The sequence below is a fragment of the Panthera leo genome, chromosome A2 (assembly GCF_018350215.1).
Source record: "Panthera leo isolate Ple1 chromosome A2, P.leo_Ple1_pat1.1, whole genome shotgun sequence".
NCBI lineage: Eukaryota > Metazoa > Chordata > Mammalia > Carnivora > Felidae > Panthera > Panthera leo.
The window spans coordinates 159,832,824-159,847,555 of NC_056680.1; the positions used below are offsets into that span (position 1 = coordinate 159,832,824).

A 14,732-nucleotide genomic window follows, 5' to 3' on the forward strand; every position below is an offset into this window, starting at 1 on the left:
CGGCCGGCCGGGAAGGATGCAGAAGTTCTATAAGCAAGTAAGCCAGTGTGGCCAGACTGCAGGCCGAGGGTGCAGGGAATGGGAGATGGGCTGGGGAAGACCAGGGCCAGGTAATGAATGAGGGTGATGAAGGTCACCCGGAGGGGCAGCCTCTCGCACAGAGCCCTACCCACACCCAGCGTCTCAGTGTGTCATTTCTGAGTGAAGTGATTCTTACTATGTTTCCTTAAGCTTTTGATGGGGAAGTCATGAACGCTGATTAAAACTACTAACCCTCTAACTCTCTCTGGGGCGCGAGGGTGGCTCAGTCGGTGAAGTGTCCAACTTCAGGTCATGATCTCAGGGTTCATGAGTTCGAGCCCCGCATCAGGCAAGGTGCTGTCAGCACGGAGTCTGCTTTGAATCCTCTTCCCCTCTCCCCACCCTCAAAAGTAAAAAAGCAAACAAACAAACAAACAAACAAACAAACAAAAACAACAACAACATTAAAAGCTATGAGCCCTCTCCCCAGAAAAATGCATATGCACTTTTTGCCTGAAGTTTCAGAAGATTTACAGATTCGTTGAAATGTATCTAGTGACCACCTCCCCCACCCCCAGTGATATTCCAAATTGTAATAAAAAGGATGAAATTTAAGTTTAGGGGCAACACACTCTCCTCTCATACCAACCATTTACCAAACTGCAGCCAGAATGATCTTTTAAAACTGCAAATCAGATTATGTCACCTCTACTTGAGACCCTCCAGAGTTACCCTTTACTTTCTACACAAAAAAATCCCCAACATACCACTCTTTCTAGACTCACTTCCTGCCACTCTCCCCTGAATTTTTGCCTTTTCACCTTCTTGGCTTTCTTTGCATTGGCCTTCAACATTCCCTCCTTCCCCAGGTCCTTTGCACATGCTCTTTCTCTCTTTTAGGATGCCGGCTCTGTCCCCAATACCACTTCAATCTCATGCTCCTTCAGTGATTAACTTAAATATCATTTGCTCCTTGCTAAATCTCTACTCGCTTCACAGCTTGTAGAAGACACTTCAAAAATAAAGAATATACAAAGAAGACTGGTTGCTAGCCAGAGGAAGATGTAAGTTCAAGGGAGGATTGCTTTAAGATGGGAATGATTTAAAGCCCACAGCAATTAAACGGTCCTGACCAGACCAGGACTGGTGGGTGGCAAAACCAAGATTAAACCCACATCTTTGGATCCCTGCCCTCCCCATATATACATTAATCGCTGACTGCATGTGTCAGGTGGAGGTTACCGGGATGGGGTCCTCTCCCCACTTGCTCTTTCTAGAGCAGTCTAACCTGTTGACCACCATATTTTCCAGTATGCTTATTAACACAGTTTCAGGAGCATGACCGTGGAAATTCTGGATACAAACTATCTTCCCACTTGAGACTAGAGCAAAGATGTTCAGTGCCATTGACTCTTGAACTCCAAGCAAAGAGGGCCCCCGGCTCCCACACAGTTCAACTCAGAGATCATATAGCTTATCGATGTGATTAAAGTAATACACTCTACACTTGTATCTCATGGGTAGCACATGCCATTCAGGCTAAAGTTGAGAGATTTCTCCTTGGTGTCTTTTCACCCCTTTGCAGATTCAGAGCTTGAAGCTTATTACATAGAAACTGACCTGGCCTTTAGAGAGGGGTAGGAAAGGGTTACAAAAGTTATGTATTCATCTGGGGAAACAGAACAAGTAAAGGTGAACATTAACCCATCCTGGCTCAATGCTGTTAGTCCAAAATGACTATAGTAAATTGAAGGAAACATCCAGCAAACAGAGTAAAAAATGCAGGAGGGAAATCCAAAGAGGTACATATACTTGGGGAGAAAAAGCAGATATTGCCAGTGTAAGGCCAGGAGAGAAACTGGCTGTATTTCAGGATAGCGGGTCCTTGGGAGTACAACCGGAACCAAGTTGAAGAAGAGCTGGGCCTTGCAGATCGCCTTGGAAGAGGCCAGGTCTAATGCAGGACCAGGATATATGCAGAGGGGTGATGGCCAAGATTTCTAGGACCAGAACTCCACAACACTTACTTAAGTTTTTCACTAGATGATTAATGGAAAAGCAGTTAATGAGCATGATCATTCTGAGCAATGGAATTCAGCCATGAGAAAGCTTCCTGAGGCTGGGGCTCAGGTCTGTGTTTTCTCCAGTATGGGGTCTGCTCCCCAGCCATTCCTCCTAGATTTTATAGAAGCTGTAGAGAGCTTTTAGGATCCGGGGTTCCGGGATGAGATAGAACAGAGCTGTGGACGGCAGGAAGGAGTAAGTAAATATGAAAGTGTTTGTTTACAGCAGAAGATAAAAAGAAAGAAGCCTTCTGTTATGGGCTGAATGTTTGTGACCCCCCAAGTTTCTGTGTTGAAGCCTTCAGGCTTTTGGAAGTCGTACTTAGGTTTAGATGAGGTCATGAGGGTGGGGCCCCCAGGATGGGATCAGTGCCCTTATGAGAAGAGGAAGAGACCAGAAAGCTAGTCCTCTCTCCTTTAACTCCCCACCTCTCTCTCTGCCATATAAGCACAAAGCAAGAACATGTCTGTCTGCAAGCCAGGAAGAGAGACCACACCAGGGAAAGAATCAGCTGGCACCTCGATCTTAGACGTATCTCCCCCAGAACTGTGAGAATAGACCTCTGTTGTTTGAGCCACCCAGTTATGGCCAGTCAATGTGGTTTGCTTGAGGGACTGGGTCAGTGACTGCATGAGACCACCTGCTGGACGCAGTTCACACAGGCTGGGAGACCAGACCCTCTGGGACTCAACTCTGTATGTAGAGATGTGCAGGCAGCTGGAAATCAGCCCGCGGGGGCTGTTTACACCATGGAGATAGGCAAACACTACAAATCAGGGCTTCCCCTACCCGGGGAACGAGATATTTCACATTTACCAGCATACCCCTGGATTCGTTAGATGAAATACTTATGGGAGCAGAGTTCTCTGGAATCCCCACATTTGAAATAAACCTTGACTCTTTTGTTGTTTCTGTTTTAATTGTTAAAACCGATGATGCTCTGCAGTTCTCTTGTATTTACCCATCCGGTTGGTTATTCAGCATTTGTGGACTCTCTCGGCAAAGTAACCGTCGCTTACAACATTGTTCCCGTGGGGAAGTATGTCCAAGTTGCAAGTTGCTGACTTAATCTTTTTTTAATGTTTTTATTTACTTTGAGACAGAGACAGACAGAGCATGAGCAGGGGAGGGGCAGAGAGAGAGAGAGGGAGACACAGAATCCGAAGCAGGCTCCAGGCTCCGAGCTGGCAGCACAGAGCCCGACTCGGGGCTCTAACCCACGAACCATGAGATCGTGACCTGAGCTGAAGTCGGACGCTTAACCCACTGAGCCATCCAGGCGCCCTGCAAGTTACTGACTTTAAAATAAGCTTTTGGAAAAGAGCGCCTTTGTAGAGTTGGGGACTTTCAATTTCAGATGCTCTTGGGGAAGTGAGAGAATGAAAAGAATCAGGTTGCAAAATACACCCTAAGTGAAAAGGCAAAAAGAAATGGGATTCTTGAGCATGAGAAGGAAGGGATCAGGGGCAATTTAATTATGGGGGTAAGTGGGGCACCTGAGTGTCTCAGTCGAGCATCAGACTCTTGATTTCAGTTCAGGTCATGATCTCACACAGCTCAGGTAGTGATCTCACCATTATGAGATCAAGCCCCACGTCAGGCTCTTTGCTGGCACGGAGACTGCTTGGGATTCTCTTTCTCCCTCGCCCTCTGCCTCTCCCCCACTTGCCCACGTGCACTCTCACTATCTCTGTCAAAAAATAAATAAATAAAAATACATAACAGTAACAGGTGAGCGCCATTTCTCTTCCATGGTAAGTGTCAGGGATTTGGTTACGCGAGGGAAAGGATATCTTTATGGTATTATTCTGGGATGGACAGTTTTGTGTATTTTATTCCAAACATTCGCCGACTTTTCTTCGTCAGTCAGGGGCCCATTTCGAGAACCGAGAAGCGATTATGACAAGGTAGCTTGCCTGCTTTCAGGGTTTCTGGCATCCTTATGATCCTGAACCTGCAGATGATGCACCATTGTTCGGAATTTTGAGAAACATGATATAGTTCAACAAATCTCTTTTATAATACATCTTAGAGTAAAAAAGACTCCAAGTTAGTCATTTTTTCCATCTAAAAAACGAATATCATAAAACATAAGCTATCTCGTATTAGTATAAAACTATAAATTACACATTCTACATCAGTAATATTTGATCATTTAGTGAGGGAAAAGATGTTATTTGGGGCTTGTTAAATTAGCGTTATTTTAGTCATTCATTCAGAAAGGATGGGAGTCCTCCTTTCCTAAATGATATTGCAAACCCTGATTTGGCATTTCCTTAAAAACCGTGTAAAACAGCGAAGTGACAGCCGTAAATCTGCCACTGGGAAACCGACGTGGTTCACGGCACTCCCAGGCCTTGGCTTAACAGTTGGTTTATGATGTAGTTTTAGAATAACACTTTTCGAGCCTGGTATTCTCCTTCCTCCAGAACTGACATGAATCCATAAAGCTTTCTAATGATGACTCTAAAATACACCAAAAGTACTCTCTGTAGCATGTTTTTTGGTCTGTTTATCTAAAACCCTTCGCTTTCTGAATTTCTGTTCATGATCTGCCTTGGGAGGACGGTCGCCCCTCTAGCTGAAGAATGCATAATGGCTCACCCCCTCGGGACCGCCCAGCTACCTCCTCGGCCAGGTGCGCCGTCCTGCCTCGGCTTAGGCTCCCGGGATCTCAAACCCCTGTGTGCACAATTATCGTCCGGGGAACCTGTTCTACCTGCTGATTCCCAAGACCCTCTGAGTCGAGGCCTCAGAGCTAACTTCTGGAGCTAGGCCCGGGAACCAGCATTTCAGCAGACAAATGTTATCGGGGGCTCGGTTCGGCCCACTCTCTGGAAGTGCAGTAACTGAAGGTGGCTCAGGGAAGCCCGGGTTCTTGCCGGCGATGTGTGGCATCTGTAGCTGGGGTGCCTGGGGCTTCCTCCGCCTCTACTGCCCAGAAGCCCTCCCTAGGCCCAGGTTCTTCGGGATTTGATCTTGAGTTTCAACCACCAGATACATTTCTCTCTTCCAATACGTTGCCCCTGTCTCTCTGCCTCTTGGCTTGTTCAGAAGACTCCACGACCTCCAGGCACCAGCTCGACCCCTTCTCTCCTGCGTGGCCCAAAGATGTTCTCAGATAATGAGCCCTCGTCCTCTGGTAGAACCTCTCTGGTGGCCCAGTGAACCCCCTGGTGTGTCTGCTTCAGGCGACCTGCCCTGCTTGCACCCCTTGACTGACCCCCTCGCCCAACCCCAGCCCCCACCATCTGTTAGACACTTTCTTTTTTTTAAATTTTTTTAAATGTTTATTTATTTTTGAGACCATGTGAGAGACAGAGTGCAAGCAGTGGAGGGGCAGACAGAGGGAGACACAGAATCCCAAGCGGGCTCCAGGCTCTGAGCTGTCAGCCCAGAGCCCGACTCGGGGCTGGAACTCACGAACCGTGAGATCATGACCTGAGCTGAAGTTGGACGCTCAACCGACTGAGCCACTCAGGCGCCCCTGTTAGACACTTTCACAGCAGCTGGCCTAGGAGCATCCGTCTGTCCCACTGGGCTCTGAACTGCTGAGCTCAGTGATTACCTCTTTCTCGTTCACTGTTTCCCCAACGCCCAACCTAAAATGTAGTGGGGCGCTAATGAGTCTTGCATAAACAACTGATGATGTAAAAAGAACGTTATGACTTTCACCCGAGGTATGATCCCTCTGACCGCACTGTCTCTGCTCCAAGCATTGATGCATGCTGCTCCCTCAGCTAGAAAGCTGGGCTTCCCGCCATGTTGACATAGCCTCTGGTTCTTTGAGTCTCGGCTTCCTGTCTTTTCTCCCAGACGTCTTCCCTGGCCCCTTTTAGACAGGGCCGGTGCCCCTCATATTCCAGGACCCCCTGTATCACCTGGTCCTGTGCTTTACCCCACTGCGTTCTGATGATGCCTGGTCATCTAAATCCTCTAGATCCAGGGCTTGATAGGAGCAAGGATTGTAACCTCAGCAGACAGCACTCAATAGATGTCTGCTGAAAGCATGGGAAAGCCAACTCAGGATCCTGCAAGCTCGGATGAGGGTTCTCATCACACAATCTGCTGAGTTAACCTCCATAACACTCACCAGAAAGATTGCAAATTGTTGACATGTGTCTCCCGTGCCCTCTGCTGGACAGAAAGGTCTCCCAGTATGGCATCAGACATCCCAGTAAGTCATTCAGTGACTAGCGTGGATTAAGCATTGTTTAATCCTGTGTTTCCCATCAAAGGTCCTTGCGTTTCAAGCAAGGCAGCTCTTAATTATGTAAGACAGTCTCACATGCTGCAGGTTGCTTAGCAGGGTAACAGGTTGGTTAGCAAGTTGACACGGTTAATAGGTAGGTCCGGATCCGTCCACAGGTGCCTGACTCCAGACCCTGATTCATGACTCCGCACCAAATCTGTTCTAGACTTATTTAACACAGACAAATTTCTGAATTTCCAGCTGAGAGAACCCTTTTGGAATTTGTCCTCTCCTACTCATGACAATTGAGCTGCATTTCCCAAATATGTTCTTCACGGTATTAATTTGGTGGACGTTGGGTGTTGTGAGAATAACAGGTTCCATAGGCAATGAAGTTTGAGAAACACTTTCAGAAGGGCACGTGCAGAGGGAAAGGGAGCTGTGACAATGAGGACCAAACAAATCTGGAGAGGGAACCTCAGCCTTCACCCTGAGTTAGGAGGTGATGTTGGAACACTGGGGAGCAAACAGTGGGAGAATCAACAGAGGGGCTGAGCTGCCAGGAAGTGATTAAGAACCAATTAGCAATGATTAGGCCATCGACAAACACCAAAGAAGGGCTAGCAACTGTTCTTTTAACTTCTTAATAGTAGTAATAATAATAGGTTCTATTTATTTGGGGCTGACCGCTTCACATTATCTTTTGTAATTTTCACTATTATTGTCTCTCTTTCACGTATAAAATACTGAGGCCTCAAGAAGTTGGTTAAGGGGCGCCCGGGTGGCTCAGTCGGTTAACCATCCAACTCTTGGTTTGGACTCAGGTCGTGATCTCATGGTTCATGACGTCAAGCCCTGCATCGGGCTCTGTGCTCGGCGCAGAGCCTGCTTGGAATTCTCTCTCTCTCTCCCTGTTTCTCTGCCCCTCGCCTGCTTGCACTCTCCAACGCTCAAAATAAGTAAATAAACTTAAAAAAAAAAAAAAAAAGAAATTAAGTAACTTCCCATAAAACCACACAGCTAATTTATGGCCAGATTCAAACCCAGTTCTCTCTAGCTTCACGTCTTGTGATGTTAAGCACTGTGCCCAAAGCCTTCTGGGACTTCCCCAGGGTTTTGCGGAGGGCTCTCCTTTGTGAACGTCCAAACTAACTCCAGTCTCAAAGAGGGTACCCAGGAGCTCCTTAAACTGGTGTTTATGTTATACCACTTCCTTTATTTCCAGGGTTATCTCTTCTACCTAAATTAGTTATTTGGCCTAAGTACTGTACATGAAAATTTTTTCCGGTATGATTTCAGTTTCTTAATTTTTATTAATATTTTTTAAGTTTTTTTAACATTTATTCATTTTTGAGAGAGAGAGGGGATGTGAGCAGGGGAAGGGCAGAAAGAGAGGGAGACACAGAATCTGAAGCAGACTCCAGACTCAGAGCTGTCAGCACAGAGCCCGACGCGGGGCTCGAACTCATCCGTGAGATCATGACCTGAGCCGAAATCGGACACCCAACCAACTAAGCCACCCAGGTGCCCCATTAATTTTTTTTTAATTTACCGACCTCCATACTTGATTTTTTTTTTTTTTTTATATTCATGTTGATGAAATAAGATCCATCTCCATAGAAAGTAGCCCAATCTGATCCCCTCCCGGAGTCAGGACCTGCCCTCTGAACTGAGGCTACTACAAAATTAACAGTTTACCTGAGCTTAAGTTGTTGTCGGTATCAGCATATCCGATTTCTCTTCGTTTTTCAATTTTCTGTCTTTTTCTTTTCAACAGATGTCGGTGCATTTTTTGAAGAAGGGATGTGGCTACGGTATAACTTCCAGGCATCGGGGGTCAGTGCCAAAGAGTCGGGCAGTAGGTCAGACATGTCCCCGGATCAGAACAACTCCCCTCCGGACCTGACCCACGAGGGGATCCACTTCAGCTTCAGTACCACCAAGGCGCCCTGCATCCTTCTGTATGTCAGTTCTTTCACGACAGACTTCTTGGCCGTTCTCATCAAACCCACTGGTAAGGACAAGGATGCCTAAGCTTTGCTACTTCATGTTGGGTGGACAGAATGTTCTAGAAAGTCTGGGTTGTTCTTGCCTCGTCCTTTATTCCCCACAGGACATTGAGCAAGTCACCCAAGTCTTTGAATCTCGTATCCCGGTAGGAGAGCCAAGAAAGGAACTTGTCCATTGAGTGCTTTCTAGCAATGTGTCGTAGTAATCTTGCTAAGGCATGTCGCGTTCTTTACAAGAATCATATTACATGAAAATGAGATGGCTTCGTATGTGTGATGATTTTTTTTTTTTTGGTTCCTGTCAAACAAATACATTCACTGCTATACTAAATAGAGATGAGCTTTGAAGTCGTGGAATTAATATAAATCAATGAATTACCCTGATTTATGATAATGTATCAGTAGGTTCCTACAGAACATATATAACTTTCAATAGAAATAGAAAAACAGAAACGTTTTCATTCCTAATCCCTCTCAGAATTTTACATTCATAAAATATATCCCATAAAATAAAATATATTCATAAGGCTTGCTTAAAGCAGGAGTGTTTTCACACTTGTAACGTCTGGGACCATCTTGATCTCCAAATAGGCATGGAACTCAAGAGGGTCAGAGTGAGACTACAGTTGCTGTCCTGTGTGAATATACCAGTGGGTTTATGATCTTTCAGAGAAGTCCAAGCAGTCCTAAAAATACATAAGTGTGCCAAACACTGAGGGTTCCATTCCTCTTAGAAAACTTTAATTCTAAGATGCTTAAAAGTTTTAATAAAATTGTTTTTTCAAAAATAGAAATATTGTAGGTCTATCAGGGAGCAGATGTCTCTCCTTCATTTCCCAGAGAGATTATACGGGCTGAGAAGTGGACACAACCTCTCTCATTGCCCCCACCATCTTGCTCTGCAGTGATTATTCTTAAAGATCAGGATTGTCTCCCATGGGAGCAAAAATTATCATTATGAACCCAGGTCAGCTTGAGTTTTAAAACCTAGTAAATTCTTAGACTTCTTCTCTGGACAATTCACTCTTGGTTAAAAAGTTTAGAGACAAGGGGCTCCTGGGTGGCTCAGTCAGTTAAGGGTCCGACTTCGGCTCAGGTCATGATCTCGCAGTTAGTGAGTTCAAGCCCCGTGTCGGGCTCTGTGCTGACAGCTCGGAGCCTGGAGCCTGCTTCGGATTCTGTGTCTCCCTCACTCTCTGCCCCTCCCCCGCTTGGAGGGGCAGAAATAAGCCAAACACCAGACAAAGATGCAGCATGAGAATGTTCCTCTATTATTATTCTCTTATTATTTGTAAAAATAAATATGAGGAAAGACCTTGAAGTTCAACTGTAGTAAAATAGTTAGTAAAAGAGGGAGTCAGCATTTTAAGGACTACCATGTATCCATTAAGAGTAACATTTATGGAGAAAAGAGCGTGGAGAAAAAAGTTGTATGTAATTCAATGTTAAATGAAAAAAAAAAAAAAGGCAAGCTACCACCTCGACTATATAATATCAGCTTAGCTCTGTGAAAAATGTGGATAGAAAACAAAAACGCCATAATATGAGCAGAAAGCACCTCTTGTTTGTTGGTTTGCTTCTCCTGCTACTCTTTTATAAATGTCAAATGCTCGCAAGGCATCGGAAAAGATAATAAGTAAAATCAATGAGGAAGCCGAAGAAAAAAGGACATGGCCCCTGCTTTCCAGAAGTTCACGAGTTAAGCTTATTTCCCCCTGGATCGGGTTAAATGGATTTTTAGTGCGATGAGGCTCTCCACTTCCGTGCCCCAACCTCCCAGAGCCCAGGGGTGGTGCTCACATGTGGCTTCTCAAGGCTTTATGAACTTTTCCCAGAAGGTGCCATGCTATCTACTCCTTAAGTCACTGCCACATTAAAATGCAGTCCCCATGGGGCGCCTGGGTGCCTCAGTCGGTTGGACGGCTGACTTCGGTTCAGGTCACGATCTCGTGGTCCGTGAGTTCGAGCCCTGCGTCGGGCTCTGTGCTGACAGCTCAGAGCCTGGAGCCTGTTTCGGATTCTGTGTCTCCCTCTCTCTGACCCTCCCCTGTTCATGCTCTGTCTCTCCCTGTCTCAAAAATAAATAAAACGTTAAAAAAAAATTTTAAATGCAGTCCCCAACAATATCAGTAACTCTCATTCCCACAACCTATGCCCGTCCCTGTGAACACTCATGCTTGTGTTGATGGGCATTCTTCGCGGCAAGGGTTTCGAGTAATCGGTTCCACATTGGTGCTACCATTTAATGATGCCCCAAGGGGTGCTGTGTTGCAGCTGCATTAATTCCTGTGAGCCACACAACCACAAAGTAGACACCGCTCTTCATCCCCTTTCAGCAGACGATAAAACTGGAGTACAGTGAGGTCAGGTGACGTTCACCCTCATCTGGCGATCTGGTTCCAGGCCCAGAGCTTTGCCACTCTCTCCACACTGCAGAGAGTTCTAGAACACCCTCCATGCATCTGGAAAGCATAACCAGTTGGCTTCTTTCTACTTTTACAAGGCCGTCCTCAAACGACTAATGAAAATTTGTTTTTCTCAGGGCCCCTGGGTGGCTCAGTTGGTTAAGCATCCGACTCTTGGTTTCTGCGCAGGTCATGATCTCGAGGTTTGTGAGTTTGAGCCCCGCATGAGGCTCTGTGCTGACAGGGTGCATCCTGCTTCGGAAGCCCTTTCTTCCTCTCTCTGCCCCTCCCCAGCTTGTGCTTGCTCCCTCTCTCTCTCTCTCAAAAATAAACATTGAAAAATATTTTTTTAATAATTTATACTACAGAATTTGTTTTTCTCATGCTTCAAAGACTGTGTTTTTTATTAATTGGTATTTAAAGTTAGAAATATTTGAAGAATTCATTCAGCAAGGACTATGCCAAACTATCAGGCCAAAATTAAAGACTAGGAAGTCTTGACGGAACGCCCTGCCATCCTTCAAACGTAACAACACATTGAAGGCTTTATTGACATCGCTGCTCCGGAACCAGACCCTCTGGTCCTCCCCCAGACCCTGTGCTTCTGACAGTGCAGGCGTCGCCCAGACACCCAGATTCCCAGGTGTGCCACCATTCCCAAATGCTCCATAATCCCCCTTGAGGACGTGTCCCTGGGGAACGTCGCTGTCTTTTCTTCCCCACCGCTGGTCTCCTGGCAGATGCCTTCGAATTCGATGCTTCCCGACGTCGCTCCTGCCATGGCATACATGGACAATTCTTACATGTGAGTGGCGCTTGAACAAATGGACGAGGCTGTGTTTGGGATGCCACTGACCCAGGGACTCCATCCAATGGCCGGGGCTCCTTCAGGTCTGCTGAGGTCTTGGGGGAGCCAGGCTCCTGGCACCTGTTACCCCCACAAGGGATGGCAGTGCGCTCTGACCCCTCCCTCTCCCTGTTTCCAGTCCCTCCCCACCTCGCTCTTACCCACCACAGCCTTCGTGCACAAGGTCCCTCATCATGCATCAGTAGGGCCCTCCTCCCCCGGGAAGAGCAGGAGGAATCCCAAATCATGCAGCCTGCCCTTTGAGACCCTGGGCTCCGGGGTGAGAGCTCCGAGTGTAGAACCCGAACGTCCGGGTTTCAATCTGCTTCGTGCCCAGCGCCCTCTTCTGTAAAACGGGGTCTCCCTCACGGTGGGGGGGGGGGGTGGTAGTCCAGACAGTTGCTGTAAAGCACTGCCCTGTCCCTTCGCAGTCTGAAGTCCACGTCAGTGGCAACAGGTGCTCTGGTTAGCAGTTCCTTCTACCCACGGTCCACAGGTGGGATCTACAGCCTGCCACGTGTCCAGCGCCCCACCACCCTCCTCTTCCTCATCATTCCCCAAATGCGTGTGACACCCCTGTTCCTGCCCACTCAGCCCAAAGAACTGCAGCTCCCTCTTGGCTCCGACACCTGACTTTCATTCTAGGGCCAGACGGAGCCTCACCTCCTTTCAGTGACGTCTCCTTTCTTTCGACTCCTAGGACACTTCTTTTCAATGTCATTTGTCCAGCACTTAGCGCACCGGACTGCTATCCGTCTTTGTTATAAATATGCCCTGTCTTCTCAGCGAGATGAAAAGCCCCCCACACTCCATCTCCTGCCTACAATAGATGCCCCGTAAGTGTTTGGTGAGGGTAATGATGACGGCCAGGAGAGAGTAAATCTGTTAAGCACATTATTTCCCGCAGCCAATAAAAGAGCAGGCCCCTGTGACTGCTTTAATTCACTTGGGAGATGAACCAGAAATGCAAGAGAGGTATTTTTCCAGTTTAATAATATTTTATATTAATGGCAAATATTAATATTCTCCCTCCCATCATTTAGCGGCCCTCTTGTACTATTATTTGAAAGGAATAAATATATCGCTTAAATTTTATTATTCAAGAATATTGCCATTCCTGTTTATGGATATCCGCTACGTATAAATTTAACGTTCCAAATCGTCTGTTTTCTCAAAGCAAATCATTTCAGTTGCCATTAAGTGAGGCAGTTACCGAAATTTTAAATCATATTTGCAAAGAAAGAAAGGCAGAAAAGAGAAAAAAATTGGATTCAGCAGCGCTTTTCATGGGCACTGGACAAATGTGTTCTGAAGAAATGAATAAATAAATGATGAATGAATACAGCTGTGTATTTGAGAAAACTGGCTGTGATTATACAGGGTCCACGCACGAGAAGTAGGGAGTCAACACTCAAGGCAATCAACTTGTTTTTCTGCATGTAACCAAACAACCGTCTAATCACTTCCTGTTCGGTCCCAAATAATAGATTGTTTGTAATGCTATTAGGGGAAAGGGAAAAAATAGGGTAAAACACTGAAGGGTGCGGAGAGAAGCAGCTCAGGAAAAGGGAGCAGCGTATCCAAAGGTCCTGGGGTAGAAAGGAGAATTGTATTTTCTAGGGGATAACAGAAGTCCAAGGTAGCTGGAATGTAAAATGTGACAGAGTAAATGGCATCATTTGAAAATAACAGACAGAACTCAGATCAGACAGGGCATCATACACTCTACTTAGAATGTATCTCTTCATCCTATGAGCAACTGGAAGGCTTTGAAGAGTTTTTAGTGGACCAGTGAAATAGTCCGTGATGCACTTTGTTTTTGTTTGTGTTTGGTTTTTTCTAAGTAGGGCTTGAACTCAGGGCTTGAACTCATGACCCTGAGATCAAGACCTGAGCTGAGACCAAGAGTCAGATGCTTAATCAAATGAGCCACCCAGGCACCCCTCAATTATGCATTTTTCAAAATGGTTATTTATTTATTTTGAGAGACAGAGAGCACAAGCAGGGGAGAGGCAAAGAGGGAAGGAGAGGATCCCGAGCAGGCTCAGCCCTGTCAGCACAGAGCCCGACATGGGGCTCGATCCCACAAACCACAAGATCATGACCTGAGCCGAAATCAAGAGTCAGATGCCCAACTGACTGAGCCACCCAGGTGACCCTCATTTATGCATTTTGAAGAACTCTCTCTGCAAAAGAAAAAAACACAGAAGAAGGGAGACCATCATTCATTCATTCATTCAACAAACATTTTTTCAGTACCTACTAAGTATCAGACATTATTCTGGAAATTAGGAATAAAGTATAGAGAATAGAAACAAAGATTCTTACTCTCATGAGGAAAAACTAAGGCAGAAAAGGGAAGGCCTGCCCAAGGAAAAGAAGTGGGTAAATTCTTTTAATGAGGAACTCACAGAAATATTCACTGAGAAGACAACATGTGAGCAAAGACCTAAAGGGGGGGAGGGGTCAGCCATGCAGATAACTGGGAATAAGTGAGCATCCGGGACAGAAGAGCCAGCCAGCGCAAAGGTCCTGAGGCAGGAACATGCTGGCTTCTGAGGAAATAGCAAGGAGGCTAATGTGGACTGGTGAGGAGTAGCAAAGAGGAGAATAAGAGATTATCTTAGATCTTATAGGAAAAGATCATGCAGGGCCTGGTGAGCCATGATGAAGACTGGTTTTTTACTTTGAGTGAGATTGGAACCCATGGAGGGTCCTGAGCAGAGGATCCCTCTGACCGCCCTCTCAGAAGGGCCTGGGTCGGTGGGGGCAGAGCCCGGTTGGGGTAGGAGAGGTGGAGGAATGGTGGAAGCAGGGAGGTTTGCTAGAATGCAGGAGAGTACCGTAATCCAGGCAAATGATGCTGGTGGTGTGGTCCAGGGAGTGGAAACGGAGGTGATGAAAAATAAGTGTCAGGGTGTATTTTAAAGATAGAGCCAGGGTGCCTGGGTGACTCAGTCAGCAGAGCGTCTGACCCTTGATTTTGGCTCACGTCCTTATCTCACAGTTCGTGAGTTCGAGCCCCGCGTCAGGTGCTATGCAGACGGTGTGGAGCCTGCTTGGAATTCTCTCTCTCCCTCTCTCTCTGCCCCTCCCCTGATCTTTCTCTCTCTCTCTCTCTCTCTCAAAATAAATAAGTAAACACTAAAAAGAATAATAAAAAGTAATAAAGATAGAGCCAAGGAGATTTGCTG

General features: G+C 46.3%; 1 protein-coding gene across 1 annotated transcript in view; it reads left to right on the top strand.

Moving 5' to 3' along the window:
* CNTNAP2 (contactin associated protein 2) overlaps window positions 1-14,732 on the top strand; it is a 1,228,588-nt gene that overhangs the window by 1,062,912 nt on the left and 150,944 nt on the right. Inside the window, exon 19 of the mRNA XM_042927363.1 lies at window positions 8,055-8,291. Within this exon, the coding sequence (XP_042783297.1) occupies window positions 8,055-8,291 (237 nt within the window). The remainder of the gene's footprint in view (window positions 1-8,054; window positions 8,292-14,732) is intronic.